Source organism: Chelonoidis abingdonii, chromosome 6 (genome assembly GCF_003597395.2).
Source record: "Chelonoidis abingdonii isolate Lonesome George chromosome 6, CheloAbing_2.0, whole genome shotgun sequence".
NCBI lineage: Eukaryota > Metazoa > Chordata > Testudines > Testudinidae > Chelonoidis > Chelonoidis abingdonii.
The window spans coordinates 113,430,175-113,450,892 of NC_133774.1; the positions used below are offsets into that span (position 1 = coordinate 113,430,175).

Here is a 20,718-nt window from a genome sequence, read left to right on the forward strand (position 1 = left end):
GACTATTAACAGCCAGTATAAATTAGATCAACCCTCAGGGTCCTGTAATTGTGCCTGGGAGCAAGGCTTGAAGCCCAGGTCGACAGACTTATGCTAATAGGACTTGCACACTAGCATACTAAAAATAGCTGTGCAGAGGTTGCTTGGATGTTGCAGCTTGGGCTGAAGCATGGACTTTTAAGCCCCCTTGGCTGGAGAACCTGAGCTACAGCCCAAACTGCAACATCTATACAGCTTTTTTTAGAGTGCTATCTTGATCTCACTGCCACAAATTGGTTGGCCCAGGCTAGGAAACTCAGTGTAGCATGTACCCAATGGCCCTATAAGCGGGCAGGTGCTAAGATGAGCTTTACACCACCTTTGCAGCCTCATCCCTTGTTCTCTGCTATTTGTAATTTCTTGATGTCCCATTTTGATGAGCATGTATTTGACTGAATGAAAATTCTTTAAAGTGTCATAATTATTTTTTTTCTGGTACCTTAGTTTAATATTGAAAAGAATACCCAAAGAACAGCATGAAAACTTGGCACTATGATAGGCTACGCTGCAATATTACCAAATATTACCAACTGCTGTTTATGTCAGATGCACCTTCTTGGGCAGTTACAAATACATAACAGTCATTTAGTATGAAACAAATAAATATTGTTGTACTGATAGTGCTGATGTACTGCATATACTGCTTAAAACTAAAGTCTGTGCACAGGCTTTACAGAACCACTCCCACTCACAGCATGTTTTGTAAATCAACCCTAATACAATAAATGAAGTCTTATGGTGGCGTACAGATTAGCATAAAACTGAGTAAATGCCACTTCACTGACCATATGCTGTATGTCACAGGAAAATGGAGAGTTTACAAAGTACTGTGGATTTGTGGCAGTTAACACAGAAATTACAAATTAGATTCCTTTTTATATCTAAATTTAACGTTTTTTTTTTTAATATTTAACCTTTTGGTTAATTATTTGTCCTGGTACAACTATTTTGGTTAGTAATGTGACTTTTTTATTGAAATTGTTTTAACAAGCAACCCCTAGTGTGAATACAGTGATATTGGTATAAAAGAGCTTATAGCAGTACAGGTCTCTTGCAACTTACGCGCATTTAACATACGTGATTTCAACTTTACGTGAACGGCTGGAGTAGGGGGGCGTGGTCTCAAGCGGGATGCGTGACTTCAAGATTTAAAGGTCCTGGGGCACCAGCTGTGACTGGGAGTCCCAGGGCCTTTAAATCACTGAGGGGGCTCCGAGCTGCTGTGGTGGCTGGTAGCCCCTGTGGCAAACTAAAGGGCTGGAGGCTCCAGCCACTGTGGAGCTCCAGGCCCTTTAAATGCCAGCCCCAGCCCGCAGTGGGGAGCCCAGAGGAGCCTTTTAAATCTCTCCCGCAGCTTTGGCAGCCGGGCTGGGGCTGGCATTTAAAGGGCTCGGAGCTCCACGGTGGCTGGAGCCTCAGGCCCTTTAGTTTGCCACAGGGGCAACCAGCCACCTCTGCAGCTGGGAGCCCCCTGGGTGATTTAAAGGGCTTGGGGCTTGAGGATATAATTTTGACTATATGCGGTTTTCGCTTTACGCGATAACCGCGGTACGGAACCCCTGCCTAAGATAAGACTTACCTGTATAGCTTATAGATTAAACTAATGAATATTTTTGCACCAGTATAACTGTTTCCACACTATAACTGTTGTACTGCTTTAACTGTACTGAAAGTTAAAATGGAATTCAACTTCTGTGTGTAGACAATGACTTAGACTATAAGTCACTGAGACACTTGGGGTGCATCTACACTTTAACTGGGGATGTAATTCTCAGCTTGGATAGATACACATGTGCTAGCTCTGGTTAAGAATATAAGAATGACCATACTGGGTCAGATCAATGGTCCAACTAGCCCAGTATCCTGTCTTCCGACAGTGGCCAATGCCAGGTACTTCAGAGGGAATGAACAGAACAGGTAATCATCAAGTGATCATCCCCTGTCATCCACTCCCAGCTTCTGGCAATCAGAGGCTAGGAATGCTCAGCGCATAGGGTTGCATCCCTGCCCATCTTGGCTAATAGCCATTGATGGACCTATCCTCCAGGAACTTAAGTAGTATCTAGAACTTATCTGGCTGAGCTAGCACAGTAAAAATAGCAGCATACCTGTGGCTGCACAGAGAGCTTTGTGGGCTAGCCACATAAGTGCAAGCCTGCCTGACCCCTGGGTACTCCTCCTATTCACGTGGCTAGCCTAAGCCACCACCAGTGCTGCTGTGGCCTCACTGCTATTTTTAGCATGTTAGCTGGAGCAGAGCTGGTGCATGCACATCTATCCAAACTGGGAATAACACATCTCAGCTTCAGTGTAGACATACTCTTGGTCTTTGACTGTCCAGAAGCAGCTAAGAACTTTTTTCTGACATTTTTATGAACATCATCTTATATGGTAATTACATGGAGTGCTACAGCCCACAATAAATGGATACTCCTGGCGGCAGGAGGAAGAACAGTTCTCCTGTATATTCTGTGTACATAAGTAGGGACCCGAGTCACATTTTATAGCATTGATTTTCGTAGCATAAGGGTAAAAGTTGTGTTACAACTTATGGAGAGCGAAATATCTTAAAGTTCTGGAATAAAGTAATAATTCCTAATAAGAAACCAAATATGTGTATGAGTCTTCACTGAACCATATATTCACATTTTAATGCAATATTATTTCTGTAATACTTTTTTTACATCAGCCATTTTAGCTAAAAAACAACGTTACACTGAAGTGATATATTTATACTAACGAGCTAATCACTATAGTTATGAACCATAATTTCAGTGCTGATAGATAAATATTCCATTTCTGAAGAAAACTCTTTATGTACTGAGGATAATCAACTGTACAACTGAGGGCAGAGTGGGTCATCAACCATTTGGTCTTCCAGCTCAGCTGTGGATTTCACTAAGTCATAGCCAACTATGGCATGTCAATCTTTCTGTCATTAAAACTTTAATTTGAATGTTCGCTATGAAATTAAACTCTGCAAATCATTGGAGAAATTGTGATTGTAAAGAAAGCTTCAGACGTTATGTGTGAATGTGACTGGGTGAGAAGAAAAGCACAAGTACTCATAGCCTAGCCTGAGTGGTATACTAAAAACTCCCTAGCGAGGCTGACACACATCTGATGAAGCTGCTTGATTTAAAAATAGTACACTGGCCTGCTTAATTCAGTCAGCAAGGCCACAATGCTGTTTGTGTGACTTCCCAGTTGCTACCAACAGTAGGTTATGAGATGGGTTAAAAAGAGAAAACGGTGACTGTATTTACACACTATTCACATATTTGAATAAGAAAAAGAAGCAATAAGAAAGATAGAGAAAAAAAATGTTGGTTTTTAGGGGAGATTGGTACAATAGCATTCAGTCTGTGTGTGTGTGTAGACACACATTGGCTTCTAAGTGGGTTGTTGAAGAGTTCAGTCCTGCAAGTGTACATTTGCACCGACCAAGCTGAACTGGGGATGCTTATCACCTCCCAGAATCAGGCCTCAGGGGGCCAATTTTGAAAGTAGGCACCTAAATGACTATGAATTAATTTAGCCATCTAACTTTTCTTATCATAGTTTAAAAATTAAGCCTTTGGGGCCCAAAACCGTCTAACTTGGGTGCTTAAATCCATATATACTTTAAGTGGCCTGATTTTTAGAGATGCTGAGCCACTGCAGCTCCCATTGACTTCATTGAGAGCTGAGGGCACTCAGCTTCACTGAAAATCAAACTTTTTTATTTAGATACCTAAATCAAGATCTAGGTATGTGCCTTTAGTTATCCAGTTTGATAGTTCTGGCTACAGTGTCTGGAAGTCCAGAGAGTTTTTGCTATAGGGCTAAATTGTGTAGTCCATTCTCAGGCAGAATTTTATTGGCTTTAATGGAGTTTTGCCTGAGCGAGGATTGTATTAATTGGCTTATATTGGTCCCTTATGGAACAGCAACACTGAAGCTTAGTCTATTGCAGTAAACGTTTAGAAATTGCCAGTTTCTGTTTTCTTTGAGTCAGTCATAGTAACAGAGAAATTATTTTCTTTTCATACTCTCCAATCAAAAATCCATCCTGTATATTAATGACCAAATATGCATTTTGTTGTGTTTAGATAAACATAAACTCATTCCTCATTCAATGGTTATGTTACCTTACTTTTCTCTCTTATTGTACACCTCTACCCCATATAATGCTGTCATCGTGAGCCAAAAAATCTTATCGTGTTATAGGTGAAACCGTGTTATATTGAACTCGCTTTGATCCATTGGAGTGCACAGCCTCCTCCTCCCCCGGAGCACTGCTTTACTGCATTATATCCGAATTCGTGTTATATCAGGTCAGGTCACATTATATCGAGGTAGCGGTGTATTTTCTTCCTTTTTTTTTTTTTTTTTTTGTAAGACTGCAACACCACTGAAGGCCATTGCTCTAGTGGCTTGGAATAACCCAGACATGTTCAATCATTAATTGAAACGTATCCCTATGGGCTCTTTTTTCTCTCCCTTTCCCTTCAGAGAGAAACTCCTCTGAAAAAAGATCAACTTCCCTGGCATTTTAAGATCCACTGCTTTTACCTTACTTACACCTTGAAAAGCAGCTTCAGCTCTCAGTTAGCGAATAATTCATATGCTGTCTGCAGACATTAAAATTTGAAAAAGGAGCAGTGGAGAGCTTTGAAGCAGAATTTCCTTTCATTAAATTAGTGAATATGACAAGGTTATATAATATTCCAGAGGGATGAAGTGGTGCACGTCACTAACCTTTTAGATTCAAGAGGCTTTATGCTTTTCATTTGCTACTGGATGAAGGCTTAACACTGGATTAACTGACAAGTTCCTCTTTTTAATTCAGGTAGATTAAGCCGTATCCAGATTTTATATGTAATATATGAGATAAATAAATATCACACACACACATACAAAATACCAAGTTGTGTATGGATTGTGTTTGTACGTACATACATGCATATGCGCGCACCCATGTTTGTGTGTATGTAAACTTTTAATATGCATTGTATCCATTTTATACAGAGAGAGCACCAGAGAGAGAATACTTCCCTCACTAAATCTTTTCTGAATAACAGTTGCTTATTAATATATATTTTAAAAATGTCCAGGTTCTCAAGTTAATAAAATTTTAGAAATAATGGTCCTGGTTCTCTTGTCTTAAATTAATGGAAATTAGGAGTTAGTCTACTGAAATCAGTGAAGTCAGACTGGTGTAAGTCAGAAAAGAATCAGGTACAGTTTTTTAAAATTATTATTTCATTTTTACTGTTAGCATTTCTAAAGACGGTTACAGTAACAAAGCCTACATTGACACCATGGCTATAAGGGGAGTGTAGCTGTGGCTTTGAGACTGCATTCAGTGCAATGACCTCAGAGAGGGGAAAAAAGTGTGCCTGTAGTGGGAAGCTGCATGTTTGTTCTAATGATAGAGGGGGGCTTACACAGATACTCTGTCAACCACAGCTTCTGCTTAGAACAGGGGTCGGCAACCTATGGCATGCGTGCCAAAGACAGCACGCGAGCCAATTTTTAATGGCATGCTTCTGCCTGCCGGGGTCCCAGCTACCAGCCCCGCTCAGCCTGCTGCCGCAGAGAAGAGCGGGCTGGGCGGGGCCGGTGGCTGAGACCCCGTCAGGCAGCAGTGTGCCATTAAAAATCCTACCTGGCCCAGTCTGCTCTTCTCTGTCCCTGTCCACTGCTCTCTCCTGCGGAGGCAGGGGGGGCAGAAGCTTGGTCCTGCCAACTGCTGCTGCAGGGCAGCCTCCTCCAGCAGCCAAGCTCACTCATCCCCCACCTCTTCCCCCTGCGTGCTGAGTTCCTGCCCCTCCTCCTCCTCCTCTCCGTCCCTGCAGCTGAACAGCTGATGGCCCTGGAGAGGGAGCAGAGGAAGCGGAGCCGGAACCACAGCCACAGTGTGCTCGCTGATCCGGAGAAGAGGCGGGGATGGGGCCTTGGGGCTGGAGGGGATATGCCCTAATTCCACCCTCCTTTCTGAACCCCCACATCCCACCAGCCCTCTGCCCTGAGCCCTGCACCCCCCGCACCCCCTCGGCCCTGCCCTGACCCCTGGACCCCCTCACACCCAGACCCCTGCCCTGACTGTAGCACCCCCCACACATACCCAGCTCCCCCACACCCTATACCCTGACTCCTGCATCCCCCTCACATGCCCCCAGCCCTGACTTCTGCCCCCTCCCCTCACACCCCCATCCNTCCCCCTGCCCTGACACCTGCACCCCTCAAACATACCCAGCCCCCCCACACATCATGTCCTGACTTTTGCACCTCCCACATCCCCACTCCCACCCTGAGCACCAAATGGAAGCTCCTGCACCCCCCCCATTCCCATCTGCACCCCTTGCACCAAATGAGAGCTGCCCAGGTAAGTGCTCCACAGCCAAACCTCCTGCCCAAACCCTGAGCCCCCTCCCTCATTCTAGCTCCTGGCCAGACCCTACACCCCAACCTGCTCCTTCACCCCCAGCCCTGTGCTCAGTGCACTCCCACCCTCAGCTCAGTGTAGAGAGAGAGGAAGAGAATGGGCTAAAACCAGGGAGAAGGTAGGTACCCATTCTATGTGGGCAGGGTGGCAACCCCAGACTGGCAGTGGGATGAGTGGGGCCAGCAGCCGGGACCCTGGCTGACAGGAGCCAGCAGATGGAACCCCAGACTGGCAGCCGGCTGAGCCACTCAGTCCACTGCTGGTCTGGAGTCCCGGCCGCCAGTCCTTCTCAGCCCACTGCCAGTCTGGGTTTCTGGCTGCTGGCCCCTTGCCAGCTGGGGATCCGGTCGCAGGCCGTGCTCAGCCCACTGCCAGCTACATGAATGGAATCCCAGCCCGGCAGTGGGCTGAGCGGGCCAGCGGCGTAAGATCAGCATTTTAATTTAATTTTAAATGAAGCTTCTTAAACTTTTTGAAAACCTTGTTTACTTTATAGTTTAGTTATATATTGACTTATAGAGCGAGCCCTTCTAAAAAACGTTAAAATGTATTACTGGCACATGAAACTTTAAATTAAAGTGAATAAATGAAGACTCGGCACACCACTTCTGAAAGGTTGCCGACCCCTGGCTTAGAACAATAGCGCTCTGCCAGAGGAGTAATTATTGGTTCTAAAATAAGTGTCCTAATAATTTGTCAAGAAACAACTTAAATTGTTCTGATGTTGCCTGCAACAATTTGAATAGAAAAATCACAGCAAGAAATTCTTTAGTTCATTTTGGCTTACAGTATAAACATATTGGTAAATAGTGTTAATTAAAAGCTCACAAGGGTTTTTTATATGTGGGAAAACTTTTTGTTTTCCCTCTTAATAATATAAACTGTAAATTAGTGGGGGGAAGGGACGGATGTTAGTTGGCAAATAAATGTCCACTGCTGTCTGTGCTGCTTTGGAAGTCCTCCCATGTCCCTGGGGCTCAGATAATGTGTGTCTGGAAAAGCATGCATAATTCACAATGAAATGAGCTGGTACTAAGGTCTGCATAGACCAAGGATACAAATTAGAGACTTACTATTTTAAGATTAGATCAGCTGAAAATGTAACCTACCTTTTCTAGAGTGGAGACTTGCTTACAAGATAACGAGTCATTTCAGTTTCCAGGCAAGAACGGCATGGTTAACCAAGTAATCTGTGGCTGTGGGTTCTCAAACTGGGGGTTGTGACCCCTCAGGGTGTCGCAAGGTCATTACATGGGGGGTCGCAAGTTGTCAACCTCCACCCCAAACCCGCTTGCCTCCAGCATTTATAATGGTGTTAAATATATTAAAAAGGGTGTTTAATTTATTAGGGGGGTTGCAATCAGTGGCTTGCACATGTGAAAGGAGTCGCCAGTAAAAAAAAGTTTGAGACCTACTGAGCTAGATGGACTTATACAAGTTAGGGATCTGAACCAATAATTTTAATTCTATTAGGTATTCATAAAATAGCATGGATACTCAGCTGCCGATGTGAAAGGGGCCCTCTACGAAGCTAAGTAAGTAGTTAGGTGAGTTGGTAGATATGTTGATGGATTGAACTGAGAATGGTGGTGTGTTCTGTATTTCACCTGAGTGGTAGTGAAGCTTCAGGATATGAAGACTAACAGGATATGGCCCACAGAAACATACTAATAGGTGCATTGTTTTGGAATTTTTATGACATTTTTATGAAACAGTACCTACTTGCTTGCTCTTTTAGAAGTACAAAGCTAATTAACTTTCTTGCATAAGCCAATTTGCAGGTACATTGTAAACACAGGTTAGAATTAAGGAGAAATAATTGCTTATAATGATCATCAGCGTAACTGATGTGATAAACTATGATTAATGAGTAAATTAGCAGTGAATGCTACAAATGAGTCTGCTTTGAAAATTCTATTAAAGAAAGGAAATGAGGGGCACAAGGAGCTTTTTTGTCAAATATTGTGCATATACTTAATAATATATTAACTCTTATCTTGCATTATTTACAGTTCATCTCCGCAGACTACAGCTAGGAGATTACATGTAATATGTGTCTGTTTATCTGTTCTTCATACGTTTTCTGCAAAGGAGCCTTTACCACTGTTGAATGTAAACTGGTGTATGGCCTGTGTATTTTGAATGTATAAATGGTTCTTGAGTAAATCCGTAGGGCTAAGTGAAAGATATATAGTGGATGCTGAATTAATAAATAGTATTCCTGGTTATATGTTTTCCTAGGAATGTCTGACTGCATAACATGGAATGAGAAGAATGAGATGATTATGACTAAGAAAGAATTAGGACCAGTCACATGCCCCAGTGAAACTCGATGTTGCTAAACCAATAATATATAGAGGCTTTACACCAAGTGACTGTGATTCTTAGTAACTGTGTCCACCATTCAGAAAAGTTTTATAGCCCTGTGGACACCTGCCAGACTGGATTGTTTATTTTGTGATAAGGTTGCATTGCTGAGTGTCAAATATTCTATGAGAACAGTTGTGGGTGTATAAGCTTACAGCTTTCACGGCTATAAAACAAGTATTTGCGACCAAAATATATTGTGTATTTCAGGATCTTCCATCAGAGGTATAAATTTACCAATATATAGGCCAGCTGTAAGGAAACACCTGAACATGCCAATGTTTTTACTGATATTTTTGCTGTTTTATTAGCCCCCCCCCCCCAACTGATGTTTTTGCTGTTAGGCTTAATGCAGTATATGCTACAGTGTGATGTAGGGAAATTCTGATTCTGGACACTGAATGGTCAAAGTTATTCCAAATTTCAGAAACATACTAAAGTTTACATACAGAGCTGGATTAATGCAATCTGGTGCCCTGTTTATGTCACAAAATAGGCCCCACCTGTGGCTCCACCTGTATGGCCCTGACTTTTACCATAGTCCAGTCTCCATTTAGAGTGGCAGTGTCCCATTTTCAAGCTTTTTCTTTGCAACTATAAGGGCTAGAAACTTCCTTTTAAATATGCAAAACAAAGCTGAGGTTCTGCCCTCCACATGTGGTTCCTGGTGCTGGAACCAAGAGCCTAGACTTTGATCTAGCACTGTGTGTATACTTTTAAAAAATGTTTATCACGCTATGCCATGTATGCTGTCCCATGTGTAGTATAGATAGTGGGATAGATCTTCAGCTGGTGTAAATCAGTGTATGTCTATTGTGGAATGATGCCAGTTTACTATATTTGAGGATCTGGTCTAATGAGTCTAATCCCATTATTTAGCATTGTGGATGTCTAGTGTATAAAATTCAGGGATATGTTTTGTGTGCCAAACTGAGAGAGAAAATCAAAGCAAAAGGAGCAATTGCAGTGTCAGTGAAAATACGCTATGGACTACATTCACCTTGTATCTGGTCCATAATAAGCTTGGCCACCACAAGTCCATTATGCACACATTTTCTCCAGTCCATCCATCAGCTTCTACTCTGCTTCTGTTAATGGCATAAGTCCTCACCTTCAAATCTATCAGCAGGTAGACCAGTGACTGCCTTTCCATTGGCCTCAGCAGCCACTCACATGTTCACGGGAGCCAGACCAACCAGTGATGTCATGGTTGTCTTGGAACTTGAAGGACAAACAACAATAATATACAAATGTATATATCACCAAGCAGAGCCTTCTATGGAAGGGAGAAAGGAGAACACTCCGTGAAGTACACTAGGAAACTTGCCAAGCAAAACAAATTTACCTGGGAAGCAGGGAAACATTGTCAATTCTTGAAAGTTCTCAAGTCTATAATCTGAGTTTTAACATTCAAAAACAGACAATAATTTATCATCATTATCATATTTTATAAAACAGAAAAAGTGATGCAAATTAAATTTTGTAGAACAACAATCATTATGGTAAACTTTGTTTCCCCCCTCCCCCAAAATAACTATTAAAGCAAAACAAATACACATTTCCATTGTGCACCTTTGTGTGAATTGTTAGAACAGCTCTGCAGAGAAAACTTACCGGTACATTGCAGTCAGCCAGGTTTCCTCCAGGATTACCAATTATAACGATGACTAATTGTTATAACGTTTAGGTGAAGAGTTTCCCTGAATCCTGTGGGAGCTGTAACACTTGCATCCTCATGCACTCACCATAGGACAGCACTGTTAACCACACTAGGATTATTCTGATTATAACATCAGCTCTTCAGAAATTTGGCAAAGCTTCCAAGGAGCACGACATCGTGGAAGGGAAAAGGAGAGAATATTGCTGCCACTTTTCAACCCAAGCAGCTAGTCAAAGTTTGGAGCCCTGGGGAAAATTCCACCTGGAAGTAGAAACTGATGGAGTCTGATACAGTATTTTCTTTGGTGCTGTCTTGTTTACGAACAAGGCATGTACAAAATCCTGTATCTTTGAACTCAGAGGGAACAAAGAACAAACAGAATGATTTCTTAGTTTACAGCCTCTAAGCCTCTTTAGCTAACAACAGACCCAAAAGCTCTCTCTCTAACTTCTTCCAGGGTCACACTGCACTCACTGGCTACTGTTTGGGTTTCTTGCCTCTCCCTCTGTTGTCCTCAGTTTATGTATGTTCTCTGTTTCCATTCCCCATCTCCCCACAAAACAGTACTCAGCCAAAAGTTCCTGGACAGGTTCACATACACCTTTTGTTTTAGGTGCGGGATTATGCTTACAGTTATGTTAATTGAAAGAGTGAATTCATAGCTATCAGTCTTAATTGGGTTTAATTAAACTCATAACATGGTTTCGTCAAACTCATAAAAATATTTTGTATGCATGTGTGTGTTTACAGATGTGGTTAGGACTGTAATATCAGTGAGACAAGAGAGCTAAGCACATAGACCTACATTTTACTGAAGGACATGGCCTACTGTGAAAGCAGGGGAGAGAGACAGAGAATGGTGTCGGCTACATTTCACAGCACTGATTCACCATTTGTGTTGTATTTGCACATTAGAAGTATCTTTTCTGAAATGTTTCAGAGCTTTTAATTTTCATTTGTATAGCTCTAGATTACAAAAGGATGCTGTATCACCACCCTTTAATAAAACACATCACATTCAATATAAACAGTTTATGATTTAAAATCCTTACTTTTTTTTAAAGTATTGCTAAATAGCTAAATCAAATAACTTCGTTGTGGGCTATGAGTTTAGTAGCCAATATTGCATGTTTCTATGATGTCCACTCATGCAATTAAAATTAGACAAATGAAGCACTGATTTATTCTATAGATTTATTCTATACTTTACATGTAGCTTTTTGTTGTCCTAATTGTTGTTTTGTTGGAACATTTAAGCTGGCCAGTCAGAAGTAGAAAAATGCTGAAAGAACCTGTGAAGTGGTAGCTGATAACTGCTTGCATCTTTTTCCCTTTGGTGGAATTTATTGTATTGGAAATTTTCTGTGTTAATGAACTGTGACAAGAGAGTTTTTGTTGGACTCTGGACTGCAGTTGCAAACGTGTGGCTATCAGGGTCCAGACACCCCATGGCAAGAACAGGAAGTCTGAACCCCAAAGAATAAGCAATTGAATCGACTGATTGTATACAATATTATTGTACTATAAAAGTGTATTGACTAAGGTATCATAAAAATGGATGGCACGCTGGTCATGAATATCATTCATGATGTACGTACAGATAGTGTGTGAAGAGTTATGTACATGTTCTGGAAATATGTTCCTAAAATATGTTTTGGAGGCAGACTTGATAAGCAATTCTAGACAAGTCTTGTCCTAGACAAGAGAATGTTGTTTTGCCTGTGGCTCCAGTGTAAATCGAGCAAGGTGATGACAAAGACTATGGATGTTACTTTTACATACGAGTCAACAGAGGGATGGGAGGCGAACAGGAAGAGGCAAACAGCAGGGGAGAATTTTATCTGGGGATACACTCCAAAAGAATACATTTAAAAGGTTTGCTGGACTATAAAAGGCAGAGGAGAGAAGCCCTGAGTTATCTAGAAGTTAAGGGCAAAGGTGTCAGTGTCCTCTGATTTTGTGAAAGTTGGATCCCCTTGCCTGGAAGACTGGAGATGGTGGTAGTTTGGCGTAAGAGAGAGATTGTTTTAGGCATGAACATAGCTTGCTAGAATTAAGTTTTAGGCACTAGAAAGCATGTTATTTTTGTTTTGTTTATAACCCTTTTCTGTGTCTCTTATTCTTGCCTGGTATCACTTAACCCTGTGTTCTTTGTTGATAAATGTATTCTTGTTTTGTTATAAAACCATCTCAGTGCTGAACATTAAAGTAATGTACGGGACCTGGGCTAAAGTAACAGACTGGGGTGTGTACTGTCAGGGCTGCCAAGAGTGGGTTCGGGCCCCAGTGAAAAAAATATTTTCAGGCCCCCCAGCAAGGGCGGACTAGGCTGATGAAGCTGGGGAAGTTTCCCCCACCCCACCCCCGTCGGCTCTGTGTACTGTGTCTTTGGAGGCAGCAAACATCATAATTTCTGTGAGTGCCCTGTGAGAGGGATTGGGCATTGGAGAGAGACATCCCTAGGGAACTCAGGAACTGTGGTTCACTGATTATTACCTGCCAGCCAAGGTTAAGACTGGAAGTCTCGAGTTCACTGATGAAGCAAACACACTGGTGTGGAGGGGGCTGTTTCACAATCTAACCTATAGCAAAGCTCCGTCTTGCTGAGGCAAAGAAGGTAACACAGGGGCTTACAGTTCTGGGTTCCCCAAGGAGAGCATAGCATAAGGGAGGTTAAAGATAATTGTCAGTTCGCAGTTGACATTGTCCTCATGCTAATAAGCAGAATGTGTGTGTGTCAGGTGGTAATTGTATTTGCCATCAGAACACCTAGCAAATTAGGATGGAATCAAAGTCAAGATATTGACAACATTTAAATGCAGAGATCATTTGTATCAAACTTTAATTTACAACCTCCATAAAAGTAAAGGTAACAAGAACAACTTTTTTTTCCCTGTCTGGGGCTGATCTAAAATAATTTTACCTTGATGATAGGCACTTTATAAATAACTAGATGAGTACGTTCACGGATGGGTTGATGGATAGACGACATGATATTTATGTATCTGTCCAGCGACCTGGCTGAATGCCTCACAGATATTAATGAATTTATCCTCACACTTCCATAAAACCGGGAAGTATTATTCTCTTTTTGCACTTGGGGAGCCTGAAGCTGACAATTTAACTGACTTGCCCAATTAAATTTAATTTGATCAATATAAGGAGGTGAACTGCTAAAATCAAACGTTTTATGCAGTAAATGTCTGAAAACTCTAGGAATACCATAATTCTTCCATTCTCTGCCTCATACATGTTTAGTACCTCTACTTTTCATCCAAAGGAGGACACAAGTTTTTAATCATAACTTGACCTCTGTCGTATTGTATGTTAGTCAATTAAATAATGTTGCCATATTTTCAAGATGGGAAGTTGAGACACTGCTGTACCTACACTTTTTGTGGGATCACAAAATATTCACACAAAATACAAAAGTCCACTTTTTAAAAAATGTGTATAGGTATCACTGTTGTACTTCTGACTTAGCAACACAGCCATATTTCTCAGAGTGGAAGAATTTTCCAATAACTTAGTCTTCTGAATGAGTTTATCATGAAACAAGTGTTATCACCATTCTGTTTCAGCAGAAGGGCAGCACTGATAACATGCACACTGTTTAGACTTCTCTCTCTACTCTAAATAGTGTTCATCACATTGAACACTCATTCCAGTGGACAGCTTTTTCTTGCTAAAGAGAGAGGAATTTCTGCATGGTAGATTGTTTTACTTGGTGAAATGAAACAATGGGGAAAAGAAGTTCTCAGTCTCCTCACTGTTAAATTGGAAGGTTTGGTCTCTGCTAATCATATTAAACTCTTTCAGAACTATTTTAACTATTTCCTCTGAAAAGTGACTGTAAAAATATCATCTTGGGATTCCATTTTTTTGCCTCTGTCATTCCCATAACAAATGTTCTCAGTTTACTATTAAAATTTTTTTCATTAAATACCCCAACCCTGCAAAACCTCATCCTGGGATGTAAGTTCCAAATAGGTTCCCCCCTCCTCTCTTATGAATCAATACTGTACATTGTGAAGGCCAAACTAAGTCCAAAGTTATATTTCTGCAAACTCATTGCCTTCAGTAGAATTGCACAGGTATGTATGGAATTTAGTAAACAATTCTGCTGGTGTTACAGCAGTCTCAGAGGCCTGGGCTTAGGGTTGCCAACTTTCTAATTGCTGACAACGACCCGCTCCTTCTCCTCCTCTTCCCCTCAAGACCCCACCCATGTTCTACCTCTTCCCTTGAGACCCCACCCCCTGCTCCATCTAGAACATAAGAACGGCTTTACTGGGTCAGACCAAAGGTCCATCTAGCCCAGTATCCTGTCTACTGACAGTGGCCAAAGCCAGGTGCCCCAGAAGGAGTGGACCTAACAGGCAATGATCAAGTGATCTCTCTCCTGCCATCCATCTCCGTCCTCTGACAAACAGAGGCGAGGGACACCATTCCTTACCCATCCTGGCTAATAGCCATTTATGGACTTAACCACCATGAATTTATCCAGTACTCTTTTAAACGCTGTTATAGTCCTTGCCTTCACAACCTCCTCAGGCAAGGAGTTCCACAGGTTGACTGTGCACTGTGTGAAGAAGAACTTCCTTGTATTTGTTTTAAACCTGCTGCCCATTAATTTCATTTGGACCCCTCATATTTGTATTATGGGAACAAGTAAATAACTTTTCCTTATCCACTTTCTCTACATCACTCATGATTTTATATACCTCTATCATATCCCTCCTTAGTCTCCTCTTTTCCAAGATGAAAAGTCCTAGCCCCTTTAATCTCTCTTCATATGGGACCCTTTCCAAACCCCTAATCATTTTAGTTGCCCTTTTTCTGAACCTCTTCCCCCAAAGCCCCACCTCTGCTCCTTATTTTTGTCTTGACAGTCAGCATGCATCTCTCTGTATAAGAAAGTGTTAGCTTTACAGTTTTAGGGCAGAATATTCCTTAAGCAGCAGTGCCATTTGTACAATATTGGAAATAAAGGCTTCAAGTCATTTTTAAAATGGGTGGCCAAATGTGGTATAAATTGGTGCAGCCAGCCCCATTGCCTTCACTGGAGTTGTACTAATTTACATCAGGAGAGAATTTGGCTCTGGATTTTTATAAGGGGAAATTTCCCCTTTATTTCTCCTCCTTTTTTTCACCACTATGTTTTACAGCAGAGCAATAAAGCATGGTACTACCTTATATAGTATGTTGCTGGGCAGCGCTATAAAACCCTAAAACAGACTATTTTATTCATCTAAAGAATTGATTCAACGTACTTTTAGTTTAAGATTTTTAAAAAAATATCCTGTATAATCCCACCCCAAGATAACTGAGTTAGCGGCTGTAGGGAGTGAAAAGGAACCATTCTTAATCCTTGATATGATTTACAGTGTATAGTCTTGAAAAACAAACCACTTAAATGGCTCAAAGGAAGTACGTCATACTTTTTGTTGCTTCATTGTTTTGAGATTTAATTCAATGGGCTAATCTGTAGAAGATGTGGTGTAAAGTGTGTGTGGATTCATACAGTTCTGAGTTAAAATATTTCCTGAGTAGCCTAAACCCGCAGTTATTTTAATCAAAGGACTCACCCACCCAGCATTTTTCTTTCAAGTGTTTTGCAGGTGTTTCGTTGAATTAACACTGTCAAAAGAATAAAAAGAGCGTGGTAATATTTCAACTTTATCTTGATAACACAAAATCACAGCTTGTGTAATGGAATATGAGCATTTCAGGCCCATTCTTTTCACTTATCAGAGTGGAAGGTTAATATGTACATAGAAGAAGGTCCAAAACTACCAGGATTTGTTAAAGCCAGATCTTTCTATCAGATTTAATTGTTCTCTCTCTTGAGATCCAGGCATAAAGTTTGTATCTCAGGCTCAGGATTTTCCCATTTCTTTCCTGTTATTTCTTTGGCTATTCATGACTCCAGGTTTTGTTTTGCGACAGACTTTTCATTATAGTGATTGGACTCCTATAGGGAAAGTGACATGCTCTTTACTTTGTTAGTTCTAGACTTACTAGTGCACTTGTTTTTCAAGCATGTAGAACTTCAGTAGACAGAATTAGTTCAGTGAACAGGTCAAGGTTCCCAGAGCATTCTGAGAAGCTGCTTGCTTATATAGCCTAATTACATCAACTAAACTCTGCTGCCACTTTCCATCACTGGAGGTAACACTCTAACTGTAAAATGGTTTTGATATATATTAAAACTGCTGTGATTGTGAATCCTGAGACTCCTCTTTTTTTTTTTTTTAAATGAAATAAAACCTTGATGGAAGCATAAAATAATTGTGGAATATTATCTGATCAAGTCAATTTAAATTGTAATTGAGACTATAGTAATGCATATTTTACCTGTCACATCTATTCAGAATGTGAGAATTTCCCAGCAGCATTATTTTGTTCTCATTGTTGGCAAACAGTTGCTTGTAACACTTTAACAATAGCATTAAAAATACACAGTTCATCTTGTTATACTCAGGATCTTCTTGATTTTCTTATATTAAATCTGGCTATTTAGTATAGTACAGTAAATTCATTTATAATGGTAGTCGTGATGGGTTTGGTCACAGAGACCCCCTTGGGACTGTCACCTGATGTGCTGAAACTACCTCTGAGCCCATTTTCTCTGGTGGCTTGAGACTTCAGAACCCTGTCTTGTTGAGCCAGACATGCAAGCCTGCTGCAATGCAAGGGGGGAGGGATATCTCAGTGGTTTGAGCATTGGCCTGCTAAACCCAGGGTTGTGAGTTCAATTCTTGAAGGGGCCACTTAGGGATGTGGGGAAAAAATCAGTACTTGGTCCTGCTAGTGAAGGCAGGGGGCTGGACTCAATGACCTTTCAAGGTCCCTTCCAGTTCTAGGAGATTGGTATATCTCCAATTATTTATTTATTATAAGGTTTGAACCACAGCCTTAAAGCTGCAAACTTAACTGAAAACAGCTTAAGAAGTGCTCCTGTCTCCAGCACCCAGACACCGAGCTCCCAATGGGCTCCAAACCCCAAATAAATCCATTTTACTCTCTATAAAGCTTATACAGGGTAAACTCACAAATTGGCCACCCTCTATATCACTGATAGAGAGAGATGCACAGCTGTTTGCTCCCCCGGGTATTAATCACTTACTTGGAGTTTACTAATAAACAAGTGATTTTATTAAGTATAAAAAGTAGGATTTAAGTGGTTTCAAGAACAAAGTTAGTTACCAAGCAAAATAAAACAAAACACGCAAGCCTAAGCCTAATACATTTAAGAAACTGAATACAGGTAAATCTCACCCTCAAAGATGTTCCAATAAGCTTCCAATCCTTTCCCCTGTTACAGACCTTGTTAGTTCCAGCTCAGGTGGTAACTGGGGGATTTCTCATGACTGGCAGCCCCCTTTGTTCTGTTTCACCCCCTTTTATAGCTTTGCTACAAGGCAGGAATCTTTTGTCTCTCTAGGTTCCTCTTAAAAGGAAAAGCACCAGGTTTAAGATGGACTCCAGAATCAGGTGACATGGTCACATGTCCTGTTAGACCCAAGCCCCTCACTTAGGAGGTCATATAGTCCAACCCCCTGCTCAAAGCAGGGCCAACCCCAACTAAATCATCCCAGCCAGGACTTTGTCAAGCCTGACCTTAACCTCTAAGGATGGAGATTCCACCACCTCCTTAGGTAACCATTTCAGTGCTTTACTACGCTCCTAGTGAAATAGTTTTTCCTAATATCCAACCAATATCCCACTGGAACTTGAGACCGTTGCTCCTTGTTCTGTCATCTGCCACCACTGAGAACAACCTAGCTCCATCCTCTTTGGAACCTCACTTCAGGTAGTTCATAGAATATTAGGGTTAGAAGAGACCTCAGGAGGTCATCTAGTCCAGTCCCCTGCTCAAAGCGGGACCAACACTAACTAAATCATTCCAGCCAAGGCTTTGTCAAGCTGGCCCCTAAAAACCTCTAAGGATGGAGATTCCACCTCTAAGGATGAAGTTGAAGGCTGCTATCAAATTCCCCCCTCACTCTTCCCTGCTGCAGACTAAATAAGCACAGTTCCCTCAGCCTCTCTTCGTAAATCATGTGCCCCAGCCCCCTAATAATTTTCATTGCCCTCCTTTGGGCTCTCTCCAATTTGTCCACATCCTTTCTGTAGTGGAGGGCCCCAAACTGGACGCAATACTCCAGAGGCACTGGTGGCCTCACCAGTGCTGAAGAGAGGGGGATAATCACTTCCTTTGATCTACTGGCAGTGCTCTTACTAATACAGCCAAATATGCCATCAACCTTCTTGACAACAAGGGCACACTGTTGACTCATATCCAGCTTCTCGTCCTCTGTAATCCCCAGGTCCTTTTCTGCAGAACTGCTGCTTAGCCAGTTAGTCCACAGTCTGTAGCAGTGCATTGAATTCTTCCATCCTAAGTGCAGAATCCTGTACTTGTCTGTGCTGAACCTCATCAGATTTCTTTTGGCTGAATCATCCAGATTGTCTAGGTCACTCTGGACCCCATCCTTACTCTCCAGCATATCTACCTCTCCCCCAGCTTAGTGTCATCCACAAACTTGCTGAGGGTGCAGTTCATCCCATCATCCAGATCATTAATGAAGATGTTGGAACAAAATTCACCATTTTTCACTGATTTTAACATTTTTCCTACCATGGTTATGGTTATATTTGTTTATAGTCTCCTGGTTTTCTACATTGCTGATAACTGCATGAGAAGAAGCACTTCCTCTGGAAAGACCAATTCAGCAGAGCATAAGGTCAGAAGTGATATGTGAGAAGTAGCAAATTAAAAAAAAAAAACCAGTACAAAGGAGAAGCCTTACCAGGGAGGGCTAGAAAAGGAAAGAACAAAAGAGAATAACTGAGAGGAGAGAGAGATGATGAATGAAAAGGGGGAAAGGAAAAGTGAAAAAAAAAGATGGGCCAGAAGAGGTGCACAGGACTTGAGTTAGACCCGTATTGTTGATTAAATCCATGCTATACATTCCAAAACCTAATTCCACTCCATTTCAAGATAAACATAGTAACTTCCATATAATACCTTTATATACCAGTTCAAAATAAAGGAAACTGATACAATGGAAACACTGGGTCACTGACCTTGAAACACTAAATTTAAGTTAGCTCCCCCAAATATAATAGATTGCTGAAGGCTGGCTAGTTATGCAAGAGAATGCAGCAGCTGTACTCGAGGACTCTGCAGCACCATACATCTGCATGGACTGGTCAGACTTCACACATCAAGGTCATATCCGGTCTTGGTATAACTGAGAGTTTTGGTTAACCAGGATTCTCTTCATCAGGGTTTGACTACATTAACACAAGGAATGTTATCCTTCTTGGACAGAAGGAAAGAAAATAATTAGTGAAAATCTCTACTTCTTTCCTTTCCTTTCTGTTTTTTTCCCCCCATGTTTCCTCTTATCTTTTCATTTCTCCTTTCTCCCACTCTCTTCTTTCTTGTCACTGTGTCTCTGCAGATACAGTATCTTCTTTCCCTTGTTCCTTTAGCAAAATATGGCATAATTTGGGAGATAGGCCAGGATTTATAAATGTGGTGTCTTTTGAACTGTGGGCAAGCATTAGTTTCTCTACTGCAATTGTCCTCTCTCGTCTGGATTTTTAATCTGTAGCATTTACACCCGTCTCCTCAAACTTTTTCAAATGTTTCTGTCCTAAATGTCACTGATTTTAATGGCTCATAGGTGGAAAACTTGCTTTCATGACATCCCCTGGTAGTAACATTATGCCATGAACCATGGTCTTATTCCATTTGATTGATGAGCTCATTTTGCAACAGAGGACAAATTAGATTTTTATTTATAATGGTGATAAAATTAATGCATGGTCTTCCTATTCTGATGGTATTAGATTTCTGTGTTAATACACATTTTACTAGTCAAATCTCTAAGTGCTCCCCTGACCTTTTAAGGCTTTTTTAAAAGCCTTCTCTTACAGGTGAATACAGTTCCTACAGAAACAAAGTATTTCCTCTTTTTTTTATTTTCATTTTGACAGCTTGACATGCTTTTTTATGTCTACTGCTTAGATTTATTTTGTTACTTATTTTCTTGTTTTAGCACCGCCAAAGTTTACAAGAACTCCCGTTGATCAGACAGGGGTCTCTGGAGGAGTCGCATCATTCATCTGCCAAGCTACAGGAGACCCAAGACCTAAAATTGTCTGGAATAAAAAGGGAAAGAAAGTCAGCAATCAGAGATTTGAGGTA

At 41.2% G+C, this 20,718-nt stretch overlaps 1 protein-coding gene across 35 annotated transcripts in view; it reads left to right on the top strand.

The window, feature by feature from the left end:
• Positions 1 to 20,718, top strand: part of PTPRD (protein tyrosine phosphatase receptor type D) — a 1,348,190-nt gene that overhangs the window by 1,018,214 nt on the left and 309,258 nt on the right. For all 35 annotated transcript variants that reach the window (XM_075067326.1, XM_075067339.1, XM_075067332.1 and 32 more), the window contains one exon: positions 20,570 to 20,715. In XM_075067326.1, coding sequence (XP_074923427.1) covers positions 20,570 to 20,715 — 146 coding nt within the window. The remainder of the gene's footprint in view (positions 1 to 20,569; positions 20,716 to 20,718) is intronic.